Below are 25,027 nucleotides of genomic sequence, written 5' to 3' on the forward strand. Positions count from 1 at the left end.
GTTTAATTGACAACCCCCATTCATGATTGAGTGTAGCAGGACTTCAGACCATAGGTCTGAGGTGTTGGCTTATTTGTAGATGACACAAAACTAGGAGGGATTGTGTATTATGATGCAGAGAAGCTTGAAGGGGATTTGGCTGGGCTGAGTGGGCAAGAATATTGTTGTTGGAGTATAATGTGAATAAGTGTGAAGTGATCCACTTTCATAGGAGGAATGGAGATGCAAAACGAACTTTACACTTTCCAGAGAGGAAATGCAGCTGAGGTTCACCAAACTCATTCACAATGTGGTGGAACTGTCTGCAGATCAGAAGAATGTTAAATCACCAATTCTGTCACTGCCAGTCCTTAACGGATCACAGAGTGACATATCCCAGACATAAATCTCTCACAGGCTGCTGTGTTTACTACATTATAACAGTAACTTCAGAAGTATTTCATTGTTGCAAAGCGCTTTGGGGCATCCTGAAGACATGAAAGGCGCTGTGGAAATTCAAGTTTTTTTTCAGCCAACGGATGAGATGTCACCGTTTCTAAAACAAATAAATATGGAATCGGAGGTTAGAAGACTAGCCATGTTTATTCTTATCTGCCTGTAGTTTGAATATACCTTTCTTTCAGAAATCATCACCTCCCGAAATGTTTTTTAGGCTGTAGATATGGACAGTGAAATCTGTTTCAAGATAACAACCCACACGACAGGAATGCAAGATGAGCTTTTTTCGGAATTTTGGTCCAACTCTTACATCAGAACAATCAGTCATGCTGGGATAATATATCCTGATGCGAATATTTTGTTGGTTCCATTTAAATACTAACATCAGGCCTTGGGAGCAGTGTTATTAAATTTCCGGTATCTCGCCAGCTGCCCGAACCATATTTAGATCCACACAGGCAGTCTAAATGGAGACGGCGTGCGTCTGAAATTTTATTGTGGGAGTTTTGTGAAAACGATCCGGCGGAATGAATATCACGTTTATTGGAGCGAGTTTTGAAGATGTTTATTTTACTTTTTGCTGAGCTTTGTTTTCGCAAATATTTTGTTGCTGTTGGTAGCACCTTAAAAGGAACTGTCAACCGCTCCATGAATTATAGGCATGTCCTAAATTTGTCAATGAAGCGAGCGATCAGTTCTCATGCTGAACTGATCCCCTGTGCGCCAACTGGCCGATCTGGAGTTCTTTAGGAACGAAATATTGGGGGAGAAAAGTGGTGCACCAAGTTTGCTAAAAAGTGTAGATTAGGTCTCGGTTTCTTACCATTTGTACAGACTGATAGAATGATAGTAACCCAATCTCTGGCAGCGCCATCTCCATTTAAAAGCTAGTTACTTCCAGTAACTTGTGACTTGTTACTACCGACCTCCAAAGTTTTCTGTTAGTTGAAGCAAATCTGATCAAATAAAAGTCAGCCCGGCCAGTGTCACGCAATGCTCGTTATTTCATACCAAGGCAATCCTCCCTTAACCCAGATATAGATAGAATAAGTTTGATCAAGCAAATTTGATAACGGTCTTCAGCTCCATCCATCTGGCATAACAACTTACAGGACCTACCCCGCAATTCGTGTGTGCTACTTTGGAAAGTGCAACAAGGCGCTTTAAGAGTCGTGCATATTAGTTAAGAACTGTTCTGATTACATGAAGACACTAAACGAAGCCCTAAACGAAGGGGATGATAAGTTAGTTTGTCTCGAATTAATGCAATCAAGTGCATTAGATTCTCGGACAGCAGCCGCCCTTTAGCACAAATGTAGAATGGTGGTGTTAACACACGCCGACTGACCAGCACAGTCTGATATTATGAACGGAGTGTATTTTCATGTAAAACTGCTGCAAGTTTTACATGCTTATGAATTATATATTGGAAGGTCAGCTATTGCCCGTCTTTTAACTCCGCACATATTTGTAGCCTGCAATGTAACTCTGGACCGAAGCAGACAACGATAAATGTGAATTTCCCCACGCACTGCTTTATGCCAAAATCCTGAGCCCCAGCCCAGGCACGTACTCCATTTCTGCAAAGCCACCCGCTTCGGCAATTCCGTTCCTAAACTAAATCAAGTGGAAGAGGCACCTGCTCCGACCAGTTGCTCCTCACACCCAATGTTTCATCCAGCATATTCAGTAAAAATAAATTAACAATAAATATCAAGAACCGTTTGCATGGAATTAATTTGTTCTGCAAGCTCATTAACGGACAAATGTTGGTGTCTGCTATATTATCCACTATTCAAGTGAATGCGGTAATTAAGGATTTGAATATCTTCTATAAATTTCAATCGAGTCTAAATGTATTTTTAAGACTATGGTTTTAGGGCTTAAGTTTCAAGGCCTCTAATTATTTTCTACAATTTGTTAACGCGTTTGTGATTCTAATAATCAGGCTAATGATTTTGCAACATATACTTCACAGTTTAGAGCAATGTATTTTTCAACCCTCCCTACAAAACCTGACCTCTCGGTGACTGTGATAGCACCGGCAGCCCAAATTCTCCTTGTACGGGCCAACTCCAAGACCAGAAAGTGACTGCAATAGTTATCACTTATGTGAATGCTTGGACGGACGCTATATGGTTTCAGGGTGCCAGCTGTGATTTAACTGGCTCCGCACATTCTTGCACTATTTCAGACTGTCCCTGAATTAAATGCTTTCAGCCACCTGATCAAATTGCGCGCTTCCCTTCCGTATTGATCAAAACACACACTCTACTCTGATTTGTGTTTGCACTTTAGTCCTTCCTAATCATAAAATGTTAAGCAATTAATAAGTACTCATTTAATGATGTGATAATTTTTACCAACTGCCAGATCAACATCTCTGGCCCAGAAAGAGAACAATTAAAACTGTGGAGTCTACCTGTGTTGTCAGAAATTTAAAAGATATGTGAAATGTTATATTTCATAATGTTTCCTTTCAGATTATTTCTCTTTTACACTAATCCTTCTATGCCTCTGTCTATTCCTCTTTTTGTACCTGATTTGACATTGAATACACTCAAACTCATACTCCTCCTAGGCCATTCCTCTTTGGATTCCTCAATCTTTAAATCACAATTGATTAAGGAGATACTTTGTCCTGTTTTTCACCAAGGACTTAGATGTCTTATTGGCATCATTGGTAAATATGAACATGTCCTTCCAATGATTTTGTGGACAAATAATGTTAAATCCAGTAAATAGGGAATGTCTGAGATGTCTAATATAGGAATATATGACACTTTGATGCACATAAAAGTAAGTTTCATGAGTGGCAGTGTCTGTGGAGAGAAAGCAGGGTTAACGTCTCAGATCCAGCAGTCCTTCTTCAGAACCAAATCTGAATGGGTTGGAATATTTGAGTAAAGAACTCATGCTGCAATAACATAGGGCTTGGGTGAGCCCCCATATCGAATGTTATAGGTTCAGTTTCCTTTTGTAAAGAATGATATTCTTGCCTTAGAGATGTGGAACAAAAGTTACCCAGCTTGATTGCTGGAATCAGCAATGTGACCTATGAGGGAAGATGCAGTAGAAAATGCTCTGTTTTGATGATGGACTTGTGAAACATAGTTACTGCTGTAAGTTAACTAATTTTCACAGCCAATGTTCTCATGCATCAGTTTGATAATGATCAGATAATCTTTGTATGGTGATGTTTATTGAGGAATAGATACTGGTCAGGACACGAGATAATTTCCCTTTTCTTCTTTGATACTGTGCCATCTGCCTGAGAGTTCAGATGGGGCCTCATTTTAACATCACATCTGAAAGAAGGCACCTCCGATAGTGCAGTGCTCTCTCACTGCTGCACAGGAGTGTCAGCCTGGTGTTTATGCTCAAGACCAGAGTGGGGCTTGAATCTTTGTCTCATGAGTTAGGTGCAGCAATACAATCACTTACTTATCTAAGACTGACATGTCAAGGGATAGGGTGGGAAAGTGGAGCTGAGGATGATCAACCATGATCTTATTGAATAACATGGCAGTCTTATGGCCATATGGCTAACTCCTGTGTATCATAGTGTCATAGAGTTGTATAGCATGGAAACAGACTCTTTGGTCCAACTTGTCCATGCTGACTAGATATCCTAACTTAATCTAGTTCCATTTGCCAGCATTTGGCCCCTATCCACTAAACCCTTCCTATTCATGTACCCATCTAGATGCCTTTTAAATATTGTAATTATACCAGCCTCCACCACTTCCTCTGGCAGCTCATTCCATACATGCACCACCCCCCATGTGAAAAGGTTGCCCCATAGGTCCGTTTAAAATCTTTCCCCTCTCACCTTAAAACTATGCCCTCCAGTTTTGGACTCTGGTACCCTAGGAAAAAGACCTTGACTATTCACGCTATCCATGCTCTTCACAATTTTATAAACTTCTATAAGGTCACCCCTCAGCCTCTTACACTATAGGGAAAATAGTCCCAGCCTACTCAGCCTCTCCCTATAGTTCAAGCCATCCAACCCCTGCAACATCCTTGTAAAATCTTTTCTGAACTTTTTGAAGTCTAACAACATCTTTCCAACAGCAGGGAGACCAGAATTGCATGCAGTATTCCAAAAGTGGCCTAACCAATGTCCTGTAAAGCCACAACCTGACATCCCAACTCCTGTACTCAATGCACTGACCAATAAAGGCAAGCATACCAAACACCTTCTTCACTATCTTGTCTACATGCGACTCCATTTTCAAGGAACTACGAACCTTCACCCCAAGGTCTCTTTGTTCGTCAATACTCCCCAGGACCCTACCATAAAGTGTATAAGTCCTGCCCTATATGGCCTTATGAAAATGGAGCACCTCACATTTATGTAAATTAAACTCCATCTACCACTCCTTGGCCCATCTGATCAAGGTCCCATTGTACTCCTGAGGTAATCTTCTTCACTGTCCACTACACTACCAATTTTGGTGTCATCTAATTTACTAACCATTCCTCCTATATTCACATCCAAATCTTTTACATATATATACCAGAAAGCAACAAACCCACCACTGATCCTTGCGGCCCATCACTGACCACTGACCACAGGCCTCCGGTCCAAAAAACAACCTTTCACCACCACCATCCGTCTCCTCCCTTCAAGCCAATTTTGTATCCAAATGGCTAGCTATTTCATGTGATCTAACCTTTCTTACCAGTCTACCATGTGGAATCTTGTTGAATGCCTTGCTGAAGTCCACATAGACAACATCCTCCACTCTTCCTTCATCAATCATCTTTGTCACTTCTTCAAAAAACTCAATCAAATTAGTAAGACACAATTTCCCATGCAGAAAGCCATGTTGACTATCCTTAATCAGTCATTGCCTTTCCAAATATATGTAAATCCTGTCCCTCAGAATCCCCTCCAACAATTTATCCTTCACTGACATCAGGCTCACCGGTCTATGGTTCCCTGGTTTTTCCTTACCACCTTTCTTAAATAATGGCACCAATTAGCCACCCTCCAGTGTCTGGCACCTCACCCATAATTATTGATGGCACAAATAGCTCAACAAGGAGCCCTTGTCTTTCTTATGTTCATATGAAAGAGCTCTGGAAGAAACTTTTCTCCAATTGACAAGTGGTGATTGAGTAGTAACTTAGAAAGGACATTGCCAACACTTGAGAGCCAGCCTCTGCTTTTTTGAAATTTTATTCCTTATTTAAGGAATGTTTTGGAGCTGGTATGTAGAGGGTTCACTAAATTGATTTCTGGAATGAACTAGTTGTATTATGATGAAAGGTTGGGCAGACTAGGCTTTTTAGGCTGGAATTTAGAAGAGTGAGGGGTGATCTGATTAAAGTGTATAAGATTCTGATTGGTCTTGACATGGTGAACATGAAAGTGCTGTTTTCGCTTGTGGGTAAGTACAGAACTAGGAAGCACTGTTTTAAAATTAAGTATCACCCTTTTAAAATAGAAACAAGAATATTTTCTCTGAGGATTGTGTGACTTTGCTTCTTAGCTTCAGAAGGTGGTGGAAGCAGGATCGTTAACATTTTCAATTGTGGCAGATTTTTGTTAGGCAAGGGAATCAAAGGTTTTCAGGGATAAATGGGAATGTGAAATTTGAAATACAAACAGAGCAACCAAGATCTACTTCTGCTCATAATTCATATGCTTGTATATATGCCTCTGAATACTAGACTTTGACTAGTCTCCTTTCTTTAAAAATGTGTTAATCATGACGTCTCTAAGGTCACTTGGAATTTCTAAATTCTACCAGAGCTTCATTAAAAAAATAATTTTTTGAGAAGAGACCAGTATGTCTCTGTTGTGTTTCAATTCTTTAACAGGAATATTGTCAGGTCCAGTATCTTTGTTGCTTTTCATCGAGTGACAACAGTTAGCACTTCAGTTAACTTCATTGCCTATTTCACTTCTGATTATACTTTACAGGATTTTACTGAGATGCATGTCAACTGTGGAGTAATGGTTAAATAATTCTACAAGGTATTCTTTCCAGGAGATGTTCAGACTATTTATGTTTTTGAGAAAAGTCTTGCCAACTTTGGGAATCATACTGGTTTTTGGTTCATCTGTCCAGAGTCAATAGGTCTTTGGTTAGCAGAGTCCAGATCATTTAATAAATGCTGTCCAATAGCAGAATCACAGCTAATGGTGGACATATTCTTCAGATGTTTGCAAATGTGTTCTGGTTGATCATGATCATCATGCTGCCCTCTGTGAGTGATCAACGGAACATGTTGTTTGATACAATCTGCCAGTCATTGTGATGTACAGCCTACAAAACTGGCATCTTACCAGAAACTTTATATATCTCATTACTAATTTATGTGGTAGGCAAATCTCCTTTTGGCTTGATAGCAGCAACCTGTTAATGGAGAAAAATACATAGGGCTTGACAGCAAAGTAGCAGAGTAAGACAGTACTCACACGTTTTTGAGGTAGCTTCCTCTTCCGGGCCAATCTGAGGTTGACTGGATGCTGCTCAGAGACAGAAGTGTGGACATAGGCCCTTTCATGATTTTCATGATATACAGTAAATGATGATTTGATTAGGGCAGCCATTTTGACACAGGTTAGTTTTGATATCACTTAACTCAGAATTAATCTGACACTGTGAGCAGATGACTGGGCCTATTCATGAGATTGCCAATAATCTTGTAGTGCACAGATCTGGAGGAATCCCAATCCATATATTGACCAGTGAAATAGGTGTTCAGTAAATAGTAGAGAATCCATTTCTCAACAAATACATTGAAGAAAGGGAGCTTATCTGACTGCTCCATCTCAATGGTACATTTGAGTGCAGGATGGCATTTACAAAACTTTGTAAAGAAATGCCTTGAAGCAGCTGCTGGGATTCAAATATCAAGAAGATGTCATCTACATTTCAGAAATATACAATGGAAAAGATGTTCCACTTAATGGAAAATGTACTTCTCATGGTAGCCAACAAAGATGTTGGCAAGGTTTGGGCCTAGAGGGGATCTCATGGAAACTGTCTATTTGGTCATATGTGGTGTCAGATGTGATTCTGCTATTGGAAATCATTTATTAAATGATCCAAACTCTGCTAAGAATTACATGAGAAACCATTTCAAGATCATTAGTCAGGCTCACAGTGTGAGGAATCGCACATACTAGAAGTTACCTATATTCCAACACAGGACACTGGTTTTTGCAGGCAAAAGGAATTCATACATACATTGCATGTCTTTTATGGAAACAAAAAGGGGTCAGGGAGAGTGCCAATCTTTGCTGTATTCCCATGGCAACACCCCAACCAATGACCCCTATCCAGCCTGACAACTAAAGTTAGCAGTTAACTGTTCTTGTTGCATCACCATTTCAATGATGACCCAGCAAATCAGCACTCTCTTCTCATGAAATTGGTGTCCCTTTATTCAAGTCTGTTTCTTGTGTCCAAGTCCTGATGAGTACAAATGAAAAGCTTCAACTTCTTGTCTTATTTTAACAATGTATAAGTTTGCATTTTTCTGTATTGTCTTATCAAACTGGTCTTGGAGTGTTTTAATATTACGTCTAAGGATTTCTCAGCATGTATGCAAGATGATGGATTTTGATGATTACCAGTCACCTTGGATGTAATTTCCGATTGATCTGTTCTTGAAATGTGTTTTGTAACAATTGCTATACCTCTAAATTATAAATAAGATGGTTCTAATCCAAATTACTTGCTTTATTGCCTGTCCTGGTGTTAGTACAAAGGACCAAATAACTGATCAGGATACAGAACTGACCCAAAGGTAGGATAACGAGGGTGGTGGTGGAGGGTTGCTTTTCAGACTGGAGGACTGTGACCAGCGGTGTGCCACAAGGATTGGTGCTGGGTCCACTACATTTTGGCATTTATATAAATGATTTGGATGTGAATACAAGAGATATGGTTAGTAAGTTTGCAGATGACACCAAAATTGGGAGTGTAGTGGACAGCGAAGAAGGTTACCTCAGAGTACAACAGGACCTTGTTCAACAGGGCCATTGGGCTGAGGAGTGGCAGATGGAGTTTAATTTAGATAAATGTGAGGTACTGCATTTTAGAAAGGCAAATCAGGGCAGGATTTTTACACTGACTGGTAAGGTGCTGGGGAGTGTTGCTGAACAAAGTGGAGTGCAGGTTTATATTTCGTTGAAAGTGGAGTTGCAGGTAGACAGGATAGTGAAGAAGGCATTTGATATGCTTGCCTTTATTGGTCAGTGCACTGACCATTGGAGTTGGGAAGTCATGTTGCATCTGTACAGGACATTGGTTAGACCACTTTTGGAAATTGCGTTCAGTTCTGGTCTCCCTACTATCGGAAGGATGTTGTGAAACTTGAAAGGGTTCAGAAAAGATTTACAAGGATGTTGCCAGGTTCGGAGGGTTTGTGCTATAGGGCGGTGCTGAATAGGCTGGGCCCGTTGTCCCTATAGCATTGGAGGCTGAGGGCTGACCTTACAGAAGTTTATGAAATCATGAGGTTCATAGATAGGGTGAACAGCCTAGATCCTTTCCCCAGGGTAGTGGAGTCCAAAATTAGAGGTTGTAAGTATAAGGTGAGAGGGCAAAGATTTAAAAGGGTCCTGAGGGGCAACTTTTTCACACAGAGTGTGATGTGTGTATAGAACAATCTGCCAGAGAAAGTGGTGAAGTCTGGTACAATTAAAACATTTAAAATATATCTGGCTTGGTATATGAATAGGAACGATTTAGAGGGATATGGGCCAAATGAAATGGGACTAGATTAATTCAGGATATCTGTTCAGCATGGATGAGTTGGGTCTGGTTCTGTGCTGTACACCTGTATGACTCTATGATTCTATGACTCTAACAGCTGAAATCCTAATCAGAACTTTTATTTTGCAGTCAACCGTTAACTTTTGCATGTCAGTTATGTTGTGTCAGTCTCAACAAAGAGCAATCTTCCCTCTTTATTCCTACTAACTACAACTCAACAATGATTTATAACATTTTTAACGCAATACAATGTCCAAAAATGTCACAGCAGCATAAACAGACAAAGTAAAATTAACCAAGCCAAAGAAGGAGCTATAAGGAGCAATGACTCAAAACTCTTTGATCAAAGGGCAAGTCATAAGGAGTACCTTAAAGGAATTAATAATGTCATAAAGTTTTGAAGAGGTAGAAATATTAAGGAAGCTCATACCAGAGATGTGGCCCTGACTGCACAGCTACTAATGGTCTGACAATGAAAGTCGGGGTTGGGCACACGGATGGCCAAGAGTCTGGAGCTAGATGATTACAGAGATCTCTGCGGATTTTCATAGTCATAGAGTTAAAACATCACAGAAGGAGGCCATCGAATTAATGCAGTCTGTCTACAGAGTAATCCAGTCAGACCCCTTCCCTTGCTGTATCCTGGTAGCCCAACCAAAATAGCTGCCTTTTGTTTACCCTATCTAAACTTGTCATTGTTTTGCACACCTCTATCAAATCTTCTTTCAAGCTCCTTTGCCCCAAAGAAAACAACCCCAACTTCTCCAATCTAACATTGCAGCTAAAATCTTTTTGCCCTGGTAACATTCTGATAAATCAGACATCTTCACCCTCTTTAAGACCCTCACACCCTTCCTCAAATATGGTGACCAGAATGTGACGTAATACATTAGAACTTTATGAATCTTCAGCATAACCTCATTGCCTTTATACTCAATCAGTCTATATATGAATATCATGTGCTTTGTTAGCTGCTGTCTCAATCTGGATTGCTATCTTCAAAGATCTGTGTGTGCAACTCTTTTCATGCTCTGCCCATGTACACCCTTTAGAATCACACCATTGAGTGTATACTGCCTCTTCCTATCCCTTCTCCCAAACTACATTACCTCACATTATTCTGTATTAATTGATAAATGCCCTCTCTGCTTGCCTTTCTTTGTCCTTTTGCAATTGTCCGATACAATCCTCACTGTCTGCCCACTCATAAGTTCGGTATCATTAGCAAATTTTGAAATTTTGCACCACATTCATGTCTTTTGTGTATAACAATATGTATATATATTCATGTCATATATAATCCAAGCACCACCTTGGGGATTGTCACTGTCTAGTATTCTGCAGTCTCAAAAGCACCACTATGTACCATGTGTTCTGAGAATGGGTCACTGGACCCGAAATGTTAACTCTGTTTTCTCCTCCACAGATCTGCCAGACCTGCTGAGCTTTTCCAGCAACTTTGTTTTTGTTCCTGATTTACAGCATCCGCAGTTCTTTTGGTTTTTACTATGTACTATGACTCATTTTCAGCCTAAGGTTTCTTTTTCAGCCAAGCTGACACTGACTGAACTATTTCATGAGCGTAAATTTTGATAACCAGCCATTTACATGATTTGTCAAATACCTTCTTAAAATCGTTATGAACAACATCCATTGCATGAGGCACCCTAGGCCATCAACAACAGCAGAATTGTATACCAGCACAATCTGCAACTGCTTGGCCCGGCATAGGAGTATGGTGACTTAAACACTTGTCATTTGTATTTTTTGTAAGTGACAATAAATTACTATTCTATTCTATTCTCTTCTATTCATATCTCCAACTCAATTATTATCATTAAGCCAGGGATCAACTCCGGTTCAATAGAGAGTGCAGGAGGGCATGCCAGGAGCAGCAGCAGGCACACCTAAAAATGAAGTCTCAGCCTGGTGAAGCTATCAAACAGGACTACTTCTGTCCCATTACAGCCTTTGTTCAGACTGACTTCAAGAGATGAAGTGAGAGTGAAAGCCTTTGACATCAAGCCCACTTTCACCTGAGTATGGCTTCAAGGAACCCTAGCAGAATTGAAATCATTGGGAATCAGGGGACAAACTCTCCGCTGGTTGAAGTCATACGTGGCATATCGGAAAATGTGGTGGTTATTGGAGATCAGTCATCTCTGGTCCAGGACATCTCTGTAGGAATTCCTCCAGGTATTGTCCTTGGCCCAACCATCTTCAGCTGTTTCATCAATGACCTTCCCTCCATTATAAGGTCAGAAGTGGGGATGCTTGCTGATGATAGCACAATGTTCAGCACCATTCACGACTCCTCAAATACTGAAGCAGTCCATGTTCAAATGCAACAAGATATAGACAATATCCAGCTTGAGCTGACAAGTGGCAAGTGGAAATATGTATATAAATGTATCTGTGCTGGTTAAACCTCTCCAAGTACCTGTTAATTTTTTTTCTCTGAATATTGTTTCTAAAGCCTTACTCAACACTGGTATTAAATTAACCAGTTTTAGGGATGGAAGATTTTCCAGATATGAGGAGGGATGATATATGGAATTTTCTATCTCAGAGGTCTGTGGCTGTGTCAGTCGTAAAATATATTCAAAACTGCAATCAATAGATTCTTGGGCAAAAATGAAATGAAAGGACATGGGGTCAGAATGAAAAAGTGCAGTTAATGCAAAAGGTCAGCCATGATTTTACTGAAAGGTGGAATAGGATTAAGAAGTCATATAGTTTACTCCTGTTCCTACATCTTATGTTCTTATGGAGGATTTTGAAACAATATTATTAAAAGCAACAATCATGCAATATTAGAAAATCAATAGCACAAATCTTACTGATCATTTAATTTGAACTTATTTGGATATACACATTGACAAATTGCACAAAAGTTTGCTCGCTCCTTTAGAAATAGTCTGTATCATAAATCAAGAAAGGACATTTCCATAATCATCTCTATCTCGGTAAGCCTAGAACTCCAATGCTGCTCAATCATTACGTGTCACCAGATAATTGTAGTAATTCTTGGCAACACTGCACTGCCTGAACATTATGCTACAAATCAGCAGCTCAGCTGCATCTGCCAGCTTTCACATTGCCAACATCCTGTTAAGTCCCTGCCAATAATGACCACAACTGCCTCTTTGAGAAAGAAAGGCCTCTTACTTCTGGCGCATCACCAGAATTTCTCATTCCTTCTCCACGTTGGGAATGTTGTGAGGATAATAACAGCATGAATTGACTGTCAGTTCGTAATGCAGTTCCAGCATCATCCTGCTCCACAGTTTCTCTTCCATCAAACCTATTCCAATACCACGTACATCAACTTACTAGTTGTGCTAGTTGTGTTAGTCACTGAATGATTAAAGTCATAGTTATTTACAGTTATATTTATATTATCCACTTTTGTTCTATCCAGGTATATTATTATGAACTGTTAAATTGAGGCCTCATCTTCACTCTCAGGTGAATGTAAAAGATGCCACCATGGATTTCAAAGAAGGGGGCGTTTTCTCTAGTTACCTGATTGAAGAATATGTATTATTCAACCTCAATAAAATGGATTATCTCTGGGTATTTTCTCATTAGTGTACATCTGACATTGCTATGCATAAATTCATAAATTGATGGATGGGATCTTAATTTAACATTTCATCTAAAAGTCCTCAGTACTGAAGTATTGGGCTTGGGATTTGAATCTATGATGTATTCACTTTAAAAGTGAATAATGTTACCTTGGGCCACAGTTGACACCACAAATCCATCCTTCCCTCCTGGTTTCACATCCTACAGCTTCAAGGTGGGGCTCTTGTTAAGAAAAGAAGGACCACAGGGTAAAACTGTTCACTTCCTCATATTGGTATTAATCTGGCAGAGTGGATTAAGGTAGCAACAACAGTTGAATAATTGGTAACAAGCAGACTTTCCCTACTAACCACCCATTTCAGACCAAAAGTTAAAATCAGAAAACAAAGTTTATATTGTGAATTCATTAACACCATTAAAATTGTAACTAGGGTTGGTGAACTGTGAGTAGACACAATTTTGTGAATTTTGTTTCATTTCCTGAGTTCCAGAGCCAGATTGCAGTAAAAGGAAAACAAATTATTTGGGAAACTTGTTCAGTGTGCAAAAAGAATAATTAAAATATAGGTTAAATTGACCAAATAGCTGATAGATTATTATGGACATTCAAAAAGAAAGTAGATACATTCTTGTTGTCTATAGGGATCAATTTAATTAATTCAGCGCACTACAGGAGAATGGATGTTGGGTGAATGTGTTACATAAACCGTATGGCTTTTGATCATATTTATAGAAAGGAAGGTTTATATTTGTATAGAAGAGTTTTACTACAGTGATTCCAGGAATGAACAGGTCCAAGAATAGAATAGAAAATCTGGAGTGTTTTCCTAGAAGCAGAAAAGAATAAGAGATTTAGTAGGGTAGTGGATTTAGATTCAATAGAGCCTTCAAAAGAGAATTGAATAAATACTTAGAAGAGAAAAAGTGCAGGGATATGGAGAAACAGCAGGTAATTAAGACTTCTACAGCATTGCTGTTTAAGATTTGGCAGAGAGTCAATGGACTCCTTTCATGCTGTATTGTCCTATGATAGAAGTTTTCATGACTTAGCACCTCTTGACATTGTAGCAATACCTCAGTAATGCATAGGAGTGTCACTCTAAAATTTGTACCTGAATCTATGGAGTTAAACATGTGATCTTCTAAGCCTGAGGTGAAAGTGATACCCACTGATACTGAAGAATATATGTTATTGCATACCATGTTAAGAGAAAAAAAGTATGCTGAACTATGACTATATTATGTCTAAATGTCTAAATTAAACTAGCAGCAAACAACAGTGCTCTATGAATTGCCAACAATCATTCCAAGGTTTTAGTGGTTGCTGTCAGTAACAAGAACATCCTCAAATTTATTTTTATACTCTATGGATCAAATAATGCAAGGTGTATTTGTACTGATAATTATACAAAGGGGCAGCAAATCTGTTTAACCATATGTAAGTGTTTGGCATTACTGTTTATTTTCTGGTAAGATAAGATAACTAAATTAGTAAAAACATCAGAGTAAATTTACAAAATTGAAGTTACACAATTTAGGAACAGAAATATTCCATTCAGGCCCATGATGCTAGTTCCACCATCCAATCAGATGACAGTTAATCATATATTATCTCCATCTAATTAACTTTTAATATTTCAATACTTTTATCTAACAATGTATCAATCTCAGTTTTGAAATCTTCAACTGCCCTAGTGAGAATAACTCTGCTCAATGGAATACAAGCCTTGTCTATGTAACCTGCTCTCTTAGACCTGGAAATGGTGGGAGAGAGGGTGGAAATGAAGGTTATCTTAATCAAATAATTGGAGAAATTAAACAGACTAGGAGTGATATAATTGATAAAGAATGAAGATTTTAAAGAAAGAGAGATTGTAAGCAGTAATAGAGAGAGCAGACAGACATGTCACAATAAATTTACATAATAGTAGTACACATCTGCAAAATATAAACTGGACTACACAGTGTTTCTCTCCCACATAGACTCACTCATCTGGTGAGCTGAGGCAAACTTTTATTACACAATAATCTTTGGAATGCACTGCTTGGAGCAGTAGTTGAAGCAGATTTGAATGAGAATAATTTTCGAAAGATAATTGGATAAGCATTTGAAGGGAATGAAATTGCAGGGCAAAAGGAGAAAAGCAGAGTCATGTGATTAATTGAATTACTCTTTCAAAGCCTTCTTTTGTATTGTTTCAGTCTACAATCTAAGTAGTCAGTTTTCTCCCTCATTTACTCGTGCTCACTATTCAATTGGGATGATCTAATTGGGGTGTTTAAAATAATTCAAGGTGTTCAATAGGGAAAATGTAGTGTGTTATAGTTCACTCAGAATCTGAGGTTGCTGTGGCAACATGCATATTGTAGTCTGGAGCTGTGGATAGTGGTGGTAGGAAATGGTCCTATAATAGTAATATTACTGGACTAGTAATCCAGAGACCCAGACTAATGACGTCGGGATGTGGGTTTAAATCACACCATGGCAGCTAGTGGGAGCCAGTCTTAGTAATGGTGACCATGAAGCTACCATCAAATGTCATAAAAGCCCATCTGGTTCAGGAGAGGAATTCTGTCCTCCTTACCTGGTCTAGCCCACATGTGCCTCCAGATCCACCATGATATAATTAACTCAACTGCCCTCTGAAATGGCCTAGTAGGTGACTGTATTCATAGAGAAGGGCAATTAGAGATGGGAAAAATATACCGGCCTTGCCAGTGATGTACACATCCCATGAAAGAATTAAACAAAAATTCTCTTCTTCATATGGCTGACCTGGAATCTCTCCCACTCTTACCATTGGCATCTGTTGGAAGGATTTGCAGGTTGGCATCTAACCTGTTTAGCCATTTTATGGATGCACCTTCCTCGGCCATCAGGTCCTGGGTAGAAATCAAAATAGAGCTCCTAGTTCAGAGGCATGGATGCTATCCATAACTCCACAAGACCTCCAGAGCAGACAAAGAGGCTATTTCCTGTTGGGGGTAGGTCCAAAACAAGGGGTGTAATGTTAAAATTAGAATCAGATCATTCAGGAGTGATGTCAGGAAGCATTTCTTCATACAAAGAATATTAGAAATCTCTTCCCTAAAAGCTTGTTGAGACTGGAGGTCAGTTGAAGATTTATAAATTGAGAACTGATTGGTATGAAATGATAGGTTTCAAAGCGTTGATAACCTCAGAACAAGGAAGTTTAAGGGAAGATTAATGGAAGCCTGCAACATCATGAAGTATTTTGTAAATAAAGAGAAACTGTTTCCATTGGCGGAAGAGTCAGTGGCCACGGGTATAGATTTATGTTCATCTGTAAAAGAACCAGGGGTGAGATGAAAGGAAAATATTTTGTATGCTGGAAATCTTAAAAACAAAACAGAAGATGTTGTAAAAACTCAGCAGTTCTGGCATCATCTGTGCAGAGAGAAGCAGAACTGACATTTTGAGTCAGATATGAATCTTCTTTGTTCTGAAAAAGTGGTATCAGACTGGAAACGTTAGTTCTTCTTTCCCTCTCCACAAATGCTGCCAGACCTGCTGAGTTTTCCAGCACTTTCCGTTTTAATTTAATGAGATGAGATTTTTTGACATCCAATTATTGGGGTCTGGATTGCGCTGACTAAAAAGTAGAAGCTGATTCAGTAGTAGTTCACAAAAAAAAATCAGATAACGGCTGGATGGAAAAATTGCAAGGCTACACGAGAAAGAAAATTCATCGGATTGCTCACAGAAGGACCTATGGGACAAGTTGTCTCTTTCTGTGCAGTATCGTTCTATGACTTCAATTAAATTGTCACGAAGAGCCACAAAGCGATTTGACTGCTGATTAAGCCAACTCAATCACACTAATCGCATTTACAAAGCAGAATTTGAAGAAAGGACAGGTAATATAGTGCATGGAGAAGATGGGCAAAACGATCTCCCTCTGAGATGAAAGGTGTGTAAATTTTTGTACTGCAGGAAAATTCCAATTTGTCGCCCCCACCCCACAAAAGACATTTATTTCTAATTTTTGTACCGTTTGAGTTCATCAAGATTTGTTTACCCGTTTGAAATAACATAGTTTTTAAATTCTTGCAACAATTACAAAAATACAGAGACCCCCGCCCCGCTTATGTTTCGGGAATAATCACTGGAGTTGTGATGTTATTGATCATTATTAAATATAAATTCTGTTCTGATAAAAATAGGTTTAAGAAAATGATTAGCTGGTAAGTTCATTTGACACTGATCCCTGGTCCGTGTTCAAGGAACCGTGATGACGATGAAATTTCAATTCTGCAAACGTCTTGCAAATTGAAGGGTATATAAAGAGCAGCTTGGATTAGAGCTGTGCACTGCACTTGCTCTCCTCACCTCCTGTTTCGCCTTTGAAAAGGATAGAAGATCCACCGAACAGGTGAGTTGTACCAGACTCCTCTCAATCTTCCTTCACGTCTCTTCAAGGAAAAATTAACACATGCAACAACAAGGAACCAACCGCCGCTAGAAGAGGGGGAATAATACCCTTGTTTCGAGTCTTCGTTGTTTCTTCAGGCGATCTTCTCGCTGCCTTGGAATGCCAGAACTAATTTAACGCTGGACACTTGGGGGTGGGAAGCCCTGCAAGCCGGTGCATATTATTGGAACTTTCAAAATTTGACCATCCATCCTCTGGAGACGGTGGAGTGGTACGAGTCCGTTCTTCGATCTCCTCTTCACTGAAAGAAAGAGTTGCTCACTCGGCCCAAGAAAGCTGGAACAAAGAAGACTCTATCCAGCAAAAATCCTCTCAGCAAGTGGAGATATGGTGCTGCCAAATCCCACTCATATAAAAACGTAACCGGACACTTAATAAGAAGGTGTAGAGAGGAGTCTTTTATTAAATAGAGAAAATGTTGTTGTGCTCATAGAGGATGTACAAGCGAAAGCAGTGAGTGACTGATTCTTTTCATTGTTATTTTCCAGTATGGCTTCGATGACCTCAGTACTGGAAACTAAAGACATCGAGAAAGCCCTGGCTGAATGTGCCGGTGAAGTATTTGATTTTTCTTATGCAGTATCTTATCTGGACACCAAGAAATGTTTCCAGTTCCTCGTCAGCTATGTTCTTTCAAAAAGACATTGAAAACTCTCAACAACATGAGCAAGAATATTTTCATGGGCGGGGGAGGGTCCCTTATTCTGAAATTGACCCCATGTTTAAAAAAAAGTTTATTTCATCCTTTAGATACCTGTAGTTGAAGTATGTCAGTGTCTAAACAAGTTCATAGGAAATATGCCATCCCAAAACGTTAACAGTTAATTAAGAGCAGTTAAACCTTGAATTTGAGAAGCGTTTCTGATATTGTGGGGCTAATGCTACAGGGAAATCGATTCCTTTCAAATGTTCCGTAGCAAAGGAGGATTCAGCTGTTAGTTGGTGGAAGAGGTTCTTTGGTCATATCTTTCTCTTGCAACTTTTTCCTCTCTCTCTCAATAGCAGGCGCATTCAATCACAAGACATTCTTCGTAACCAGTGGCTTGATCAAGAAGTCAGATGATGAGCTTGCTGAAGTGTTTAACATCCTTGACAAGGATCAGAGTGGGTACATTGAAGTGGATGAGCTGAAGTAGGAATCCACTTTTATTTTGCTAAACAGTGTCTATTGATAGATTGCATATTGAATACTCATTGCTCATCTCATCATATCTGTGCATCTGATATATATCTCTCGCACACACAAGTACACATACACACACAGGTACCTTGCCTCAGGTCCTGACATTGCGACCAGAGCATTTGAATGTCTTGGAACACACATACATATAGTTGAGATTCATTTTCTATACGTTTATGACCTTGTTCTTGCTTGGGTGAATTACACAACATATTCCATTTCTTTATTCTTTAGTCTCCATTTCTTTTTGAAATGGAGATGGCCTCATCACTTTTTTATTCACTCCTAAAGGTATTTGCTAATATTAAGGCAAAATGATAATAGGAAGCGAACATAGGAACTGGAGGAGGTCATTTAATCCCACGAGCCTGTTCTGCCATTCATTGAGATCATAGCATGATGTGTAACCTAACACATAACTGACTTTTCCACAAACATCCTTAATATCATCAGATGATTAACAAAAATCAATGTCAGTTTCAAAATCATTGAATTAGAATGAATTGTTGTTTGCAGAATGGAGTTCCAAACTTATGCTACCCTTTTGTATGTAGAAATGTTTCCACCCTGACTCTTGAGAGGTCTGGCATTAAGTTTTAAGCAATGCCATCTAGTCCTGGACACCACAGTTAGCAAAATAGTTTCTCACTCTCTCTATCCTTTCTGTTCCTTTTAATATATTGAAAGCTTGAAAGCTTCGATCAAATCAGGGATACAAAAGCTTAGAAGAAAAGTGATATTAGGCTTTGTTTCTTTCTCCATTGTTGCTGCCAGACTTGCTGAGTTTTTCCACCACTTTCTATTTTTGTGTTATGTATAACTTAGTTTGTGTAATCTCTAAATTTGGGGAAACATTTAGTCACAAGACACTTTAGTTTTCATTCATAACAATTCCTGGATAGGCAAATAGGAGATGAAGCTCATAATAGCTTTTGTCGCTGCTTACTTGCTGCAAGGCAGTGGGAGGCCATGCAAATTGTTACACTGTTGGCTACACCAGCTTTATGTTTTATGCTGTGTCTGCCTATATTCTTGCAGATGTCGAATGAAACAAATAAATGTTGGTAAAATGAAAGCAGTAATAGAGATTGAGAACTTTTTTCAATTTATTATTTTAAAAATTGCTTCACCCTAAATTTGAAACAATCAGAGAATAATTGCAGTTAAAATTTCCTAAGATAAATTATGAATACTTCTGGGGGTATTCCCCTGATGATTGGTTGTACTTTTGTTTGGAAATTATTTGAAGCACTGCTTCTGACAAATGACACCTGGTGTACCTTGGTACTTCTGTCCATCACTAGCAGATGTCCTGTGGTATTGCTCACTTGAGGGTGTGTTAATAATAAAATGAGACACGGAAAGGACTACATTTTGAAGAAGTGTGCACAATACAAATGGCTTCAAATTGATTGTATGTGAAAAATGTCTGACTATTTCAAACACTAATTTTGTGTGCCATCCTGTTTATGATCCATTAATATCATATTTATGATAAATGTGTAGCAATAAAAATGCATGTATCTTTAATCTTTAATCTCAGGGTACACCCAGTCCATTGCTTTTGATTTGTAGCTAACTGTCACACTTCAGTGACTGACTTTGTTGTTTTTCTTGGTTTTAGACTGTTCCTTCAGAGCTTTTCTAAAAGTGCACGGGAACTGAATGACACTGAGACCAATGTGTTCCTTACTGCTGGAGACAGTGATCATGATGGCAAGATCGGAGTTGATGGTGTGTTAAGCCCTTTAACAGAACATATTTTGCTGCAGAATTTTAATAATGAGTAAAATTTATATATCACGGTGTGGTATACTAGATTCCTTTCTGTTTTATCTTAGCTAAGGTAATTTTTTTTTAGCGCTTTACATTTATGTAATCTTCACGCCCTGAAGTTACTGATTTTTGATTTATGGCCTGTTTCTCAGTCACCTTATTACATTTTAGCTGTCAGCTAGTTATTTCAGTTTTAAGAACAAAAGAACATAAAAATAGGAACAGGAGTTGATCATCCATCCTCTCAGGGTTGCTCCACTGTTCAGTGTGATTATGGCTGATCTTGTACCTCCACTCAATTTATCACATCCTAAGGGCCATATCCCTTGATTTTCTGACATATCTAAAGTCTTTTTGGTCTCTATCCTGAATGTATTCAATTATGGGATAGCCATAACCCTCTGGGGTTTCAATTCAAAAGATTCATATCACTCTGAGCAAGTAAATTCATCCTCATCTTAATCATAAATGATCAATCCATTGTCCTGAAACCATGTTCTGGATGCCCCAGCCAAGGGAAATAATCTTTTAGTGTCTACCTTGTAAGCCATCACTACCATCAATATCATATGCTTCATTGTCAATGGTTTGCTTGAGTAAGTAGAAAAATTTGAATTTACCAGTAAAGACTACTAAATAGTGGTTGAACATAGGAGCCCCTAACTGAGGGGTACAGATTAAGACTGCAAGGTCATCAATACACCTTCCTCACTCCTCCCTCCCTTCTCCCTGCTCCCAGCCATTCCAGGGATCAAATCTGGGTCAACCCAGCACAACACCAGGAAATGAATATGGAGTGTATTCAAAAGCTTCAATTATTGAAAAGCCAATGCTTCATATTGATCAAATAGTTTAGGACAAATTCAAACTTTGTACTTGTAAAGTTTCAATGAAAATATAATTTTATTAGTTAAGCACCTTCATTCTGAAATCTTTTGTTTATGTTCCAGAGTTCAAGAACATGGTCAAAGCATAAAGAAGCTAAAAGAAAAGGCCACTCTCTCAGTGCTGAGCAGTTCAGACACCTTTACTATCATCACACATAGCAAATGCATTTTTATTTATACATTTTGATACAGTTGAATGGCGTGAATAAATGTCTAAATGTTGTTTCCTTTGTTGGAACTTTTTAACGGGGCATTTTCTGTGCAGTTTAATTGATATTTATTGTTCGATATATTAATTGTGGAAAGAGCCTCAAATTGCTAAATTCACAAAATAATAAAGATCACTATTGAAAATAACTTCTTCAGCTGTTTTACTTGTGTCCTTTGGATGAATTGGAATGTCGTGTCTCTTTTTACTGATGTGTTTGGGAAGATTTGAAAGCATTTCTTCAATTTTAAATAGCTTTAAATGAATGGAAGATTAGAGGTGCATATTCCCAATGGTTTGAATGAACAAAAGGTTGAAATCAAAGCAACTAATTTTAATCACTGTGGTTATTGAAACAAGATAAAACATATAAACACTAGCATAGGGACTAGAGCAGTACATGTAAAAATTTTTGCCTCCCCACTGATTTATTGTACATTTTTTAAGTTTTCATTAGAAGTTGAAATCAAGAAAGGAATGAATAGTTTGCTCTTGCAAAAATAAAGATGGGTAAGAACACAGCAGTATGAGTTTGAAAATTCACCATCACCTCTCCCCCTCCCCCAACAGGTTGAGGATCCCATTGTCAAAGTCATTCCCAAGTTAAATCAGAGATAGATGTATAACTTGGAAACGCTGATCTTGAATCTGATTACCCATTGCTTCACCACCCTATCTAAGGATTTCATTCCTCTGTTATGTCCCATTGATTATCTAACTGGCATTCTGAATGGTTTAGTTCCTTCTCTCTGCCAGCTTTATTAGATGAAACTCTGAATGCCTGATCAGCAAGAATTGCTAATGGCTCATACTAACTGCCAAGGAGGAAAGCAAGGAAGGCTAAGAATTTAGCAACTGTCACAGACTTTTGTCACCTCTCCTCTTGGAGTGCAGAGGTTCAGGTGGTCCCTTCCCTTGTTTCCATTTAGCAAAGTTGTTGGTGTTTGTTTTTTCTCGCTTTGTTTGGCACATAACACCACAGAATACTTTTTACTTTAAATCTAGTATTTAAGAACACAAAGATGCAGACATTAGGATCCCTAATCTAAACATAGTAAATGCAAGTGAAAACACTTGGTCATAATTTAATAGTCACAAAGTATAAACGGCAATTGCACTTCAAAGAGTACCTCATTGAATGTCAAGCCCTATGGGACATCCTGAGGATGCAATAATCCAGCAGGTAAATGCAAGTTCTTTCTGCACAATCACACTTGTATCTAAAACTACCTGATCTCTTGAGGTATTGCTCGTGGCTAGTCTTCTGGTTGTAGCATGATATCCATTGGTGTAATAATTGACATCAAGGGCTCAATGCCAATTTTAGATGTCACCTACCATTTTTCAGCTCTTTTCAAGACTACAGATGCAAAAGGCAGTAAGATAATGAATCATTCAATAGAAAGCATGGCACAAAATAATGACTAAAGTGGAGCTTAGAATAACATAATCAGGAAGAAGAGATCTTTATTCTTTGTTCCAAAAACGGGGCAGCAGGGTGGCTTGGGGTGACATGGTGGCTCAGTGGTTAGCACACTGCATCATAGTGCCAGGGACCCGGGTTCGATTCCACCCTCGGGCGACTGTCTGTGTGGAGTTTGCACATTCTCCCCGTGTCTGTGTGGGTTTTCTCTGGGTGCTCCAAAGATGTGCAGATTAGGTGAATTGGCCATGCTAAATTGCCCGTTGTGTAGATTAGGTAGGTTTGGGGGGGATGCTCTGAGGGTCGTGTGGACTTGTTGGGCTGAAGGGCCTGTTCTCACACTGTAGGGATTCTAGTCTGTCATTTCTTATATGAATAATTCAGAAGCAGGAAATTTGAAAGGTGATAAAGTTTTCAAAGGATGAATTCAAGGCAGCAGAATTAGTATCTCTTTAAATAATTAATTTTTCACCCATGAACTGTGAGGCATCACAGCTGATCTTGATCTGACCTCACATCCATTATAGTCTTCCAGCAGAGGTCAGTAGCATGAATGCTGGCCAGTTTTTATTTCCCCCTATCCTTCCAGCCCAGGATGTTGAAGTCAGTTGTTCCCATCACCCCAATCCACCACACCCTGGCAATGGTTTCTGCAGAATACCTACCAAGAACTCATAGAATCATAGGGTGAAACAGCACAGACATAGGCCCTTTGGCCCAACCCGTCCATGCCAACCAGGTTTCCAAACCAAACTAGTCCCATTTATCTACATTTGGCCCATATCCTTTGAAACGTTTCCTTTCCATGTACCTGACCAAATGTCTTTTAAATGTTGTAATTGTACCCAGCTCCACCACTTCCTCTGGCAGCTCATTGCATATAGGCACCACCCGCTGTGTGAAAAAGTTGCCCCTCGGGTCCCTTTTAAACCTTTCACCTTAAACATGTTGCCCTCTAGTTTTGGACTCCGCTATGCTGGGGAAAAGACCTCGGATATCCATCTTATCTCTGCCCTTCATGATTTTATGAACCTCTATAAAATCACCATTCAGCTTCCTAGGCTCCAGGGAAAGAAGGGCTTGCCTATCCAGCCTCTCCTTATAACTCAAACCTTTCAGTCTCAGTAACATCCTTGTAAATTTTTTTTCACCCTTTCTAGTTTAATAATATCCTTCCTATAGCAGGGTGACCAGAACCGTATGCAGTACTCCAAATGTGTCCTTACCAATGTCTTGCACAACCATTGACGTCCCAACTCCTGTACTCAATGCTCTGACTGATGAAGACAAGAATGCTAGACGCCTTCTTTACCAACCTGTCTACCTGTGATGCCACTTTCAAGGAACTGTGTCCCTGCATCCCTAGTTCTCTCTGCTTAACAATACTGCCCAGGCCCCTACCATTAACTGCATAAGTCCTGCCCTACTTTGTCTTACCAAAATTCGAAATATAAATCAACAGAAGGTGGAATTACACAGCTCAGTGGTCAGAAGTCAAAACACAATATGGATTAATAGTTCAGGTGATCACTTTCATCAAACAGAATTTGGAGCCAAAATGATGAGTTTTGTATGACTGGCACTCATTAACCATTAACAGATGTAGCACAAGTATGAAAATTGGATATCTTTCAAGGACAGTGTAGAAGATTGAGGATCAGCTTGACTGAAACAACAAGAGGGATGAGAGACAACAAGGTGCAGGGCTGGATGAACACAGCAGGCCAAGCAGCATCATAGGAGCAGAGAGGCTGACGTTTCGGGCCTAGACCCTTCATCAGAAAAGGGGGAGGGGAAGGGGGTTCCGAAATAAATAGGGAGAGAGTGGGAGGCGGATAGAAGAGGGATAGAGGAGAGGATAGGTGGAGAGGAAACAAACAGGTCGAAGAGGCGGGGATGGAGCCAGTAAAGGTGAGTGTAGGTAGGGAGTTAGGAAGGGGATAGGTCAGTCCAGGGAGGACGGACAGGTCAAGGGGGCGGGATGAGGTTGGTCGGTAGGAGATGGAGGTGCGGCTTGAGGTGGGAGGAGGGGATAGGTGGGAGGAAGAACAGGTTAGGGAGGCAGGGACGAGCTGGACTGGTTTTGGGATGCGGTAGGGGGAGGGGAGATTTTGAAACTTGTGAAATCCACATTGATCCCACATTGATCCACAGAGGGATGAGAGATTTTAGTTATGAAGAGTGAACAGAAAAGTCTTGGATTATCTTGATTATAATAGAGCTGTTAAAATTTGTGCACATTTTCACTGAGTGAAGATGGGCAGTAGGGGTGATAATGAAGGTTTACTAACTAGACGACAAAAATTTAAGGGCATCTAAATTAACAGAAAAT

The 25,027-nt window shown here is 39.3% G+C and overlaps 1 protein-coding gene across 3 annotated transcripts; it reads left to right on the forward strand.

Annotated features, from left to right (window-relative positions):
• The first annotated feature begins 16,612 nt into the window (after window positions 1-16,612).
• On the forward strand, window positions 16,613-21,367 carry LOC109919016 (parvalbumin alpha-like). 3 transcript variants are annotated; one of them, XM_048609518.1, is made up of 5 exons: window positions 16,613-16,699; window positions 17,710-17,774; window positions 18,224-18,353; window positions 20,026-20,135; window positions 21,128-21,367. In XM_048609518.1, the coding sequence occupies exons 2-5, from the start codon at window positions 17,711-17,713 to the stop codon at window positions 21,151-21,153; spliced, it is 330 nt and encodes a 109-aa protein (XP_048465475.1). In that variant the 5' UTR covers window positions 16,613-16,699; window position 17,710; the 3' UTR covers window positions 21,154-21,367. The 3 variants fall into 3 exon arrangements, with proteins under 3 accessions (XP_048465475.1, XP_020374562.1, XP_048465476.1); XM_020518973.2 differs by lacking the exon at window positions 16,613-16,699 and adding an exon at window positions 17,032-17,161; XM_048609519.1 differs by lacking the exon at window positions 16,613-16,699 and adding an exon at window positions 17,032-17,161 and having other exon boundaries at window positions 18,227-18,353.
• The last annotated feature ends 3,660 nt before the right edge of the window (window positions 21,368-25,027 follow it).

Source organism: Rhincodon typus, chromosome 21, assembly GCF_021869965.1.
Source record: "Rhincodon typus isolate 14 chromosome 21, sRhiTyp1.1, whole genome shotgun sequence".
NCBI lineage: Eukaryota > Metazoa > Chordata > Chondrichthyes > Orectolobiformes > Rhincodontidae > Rhincodon > Rhincodon typus.

Coding starts and splice junctions, on each gene's coding strand:
- LOC109919016 (XM_048609518.1), top strand. CDS start 17,711: ATGGCTTCGATGACCTCAGTACTGGAAACTAAAGACATCGAGAAAGCC. Junction 18,354..20,025: donor ATTGAAGTGGATGAGCTGAA/GTAGGAATCCAC, acceptor TCTTGGTTTTAG/ACTGTTCCTTCAGAGCTTTT. Junction 20,136..21,127: donor TGGCAAGATCGGAGTTGATG/GTGTGTTAAGCC, acceptor TTTATGTTCCAG/AGTTCAAGAACATGGTCAAA.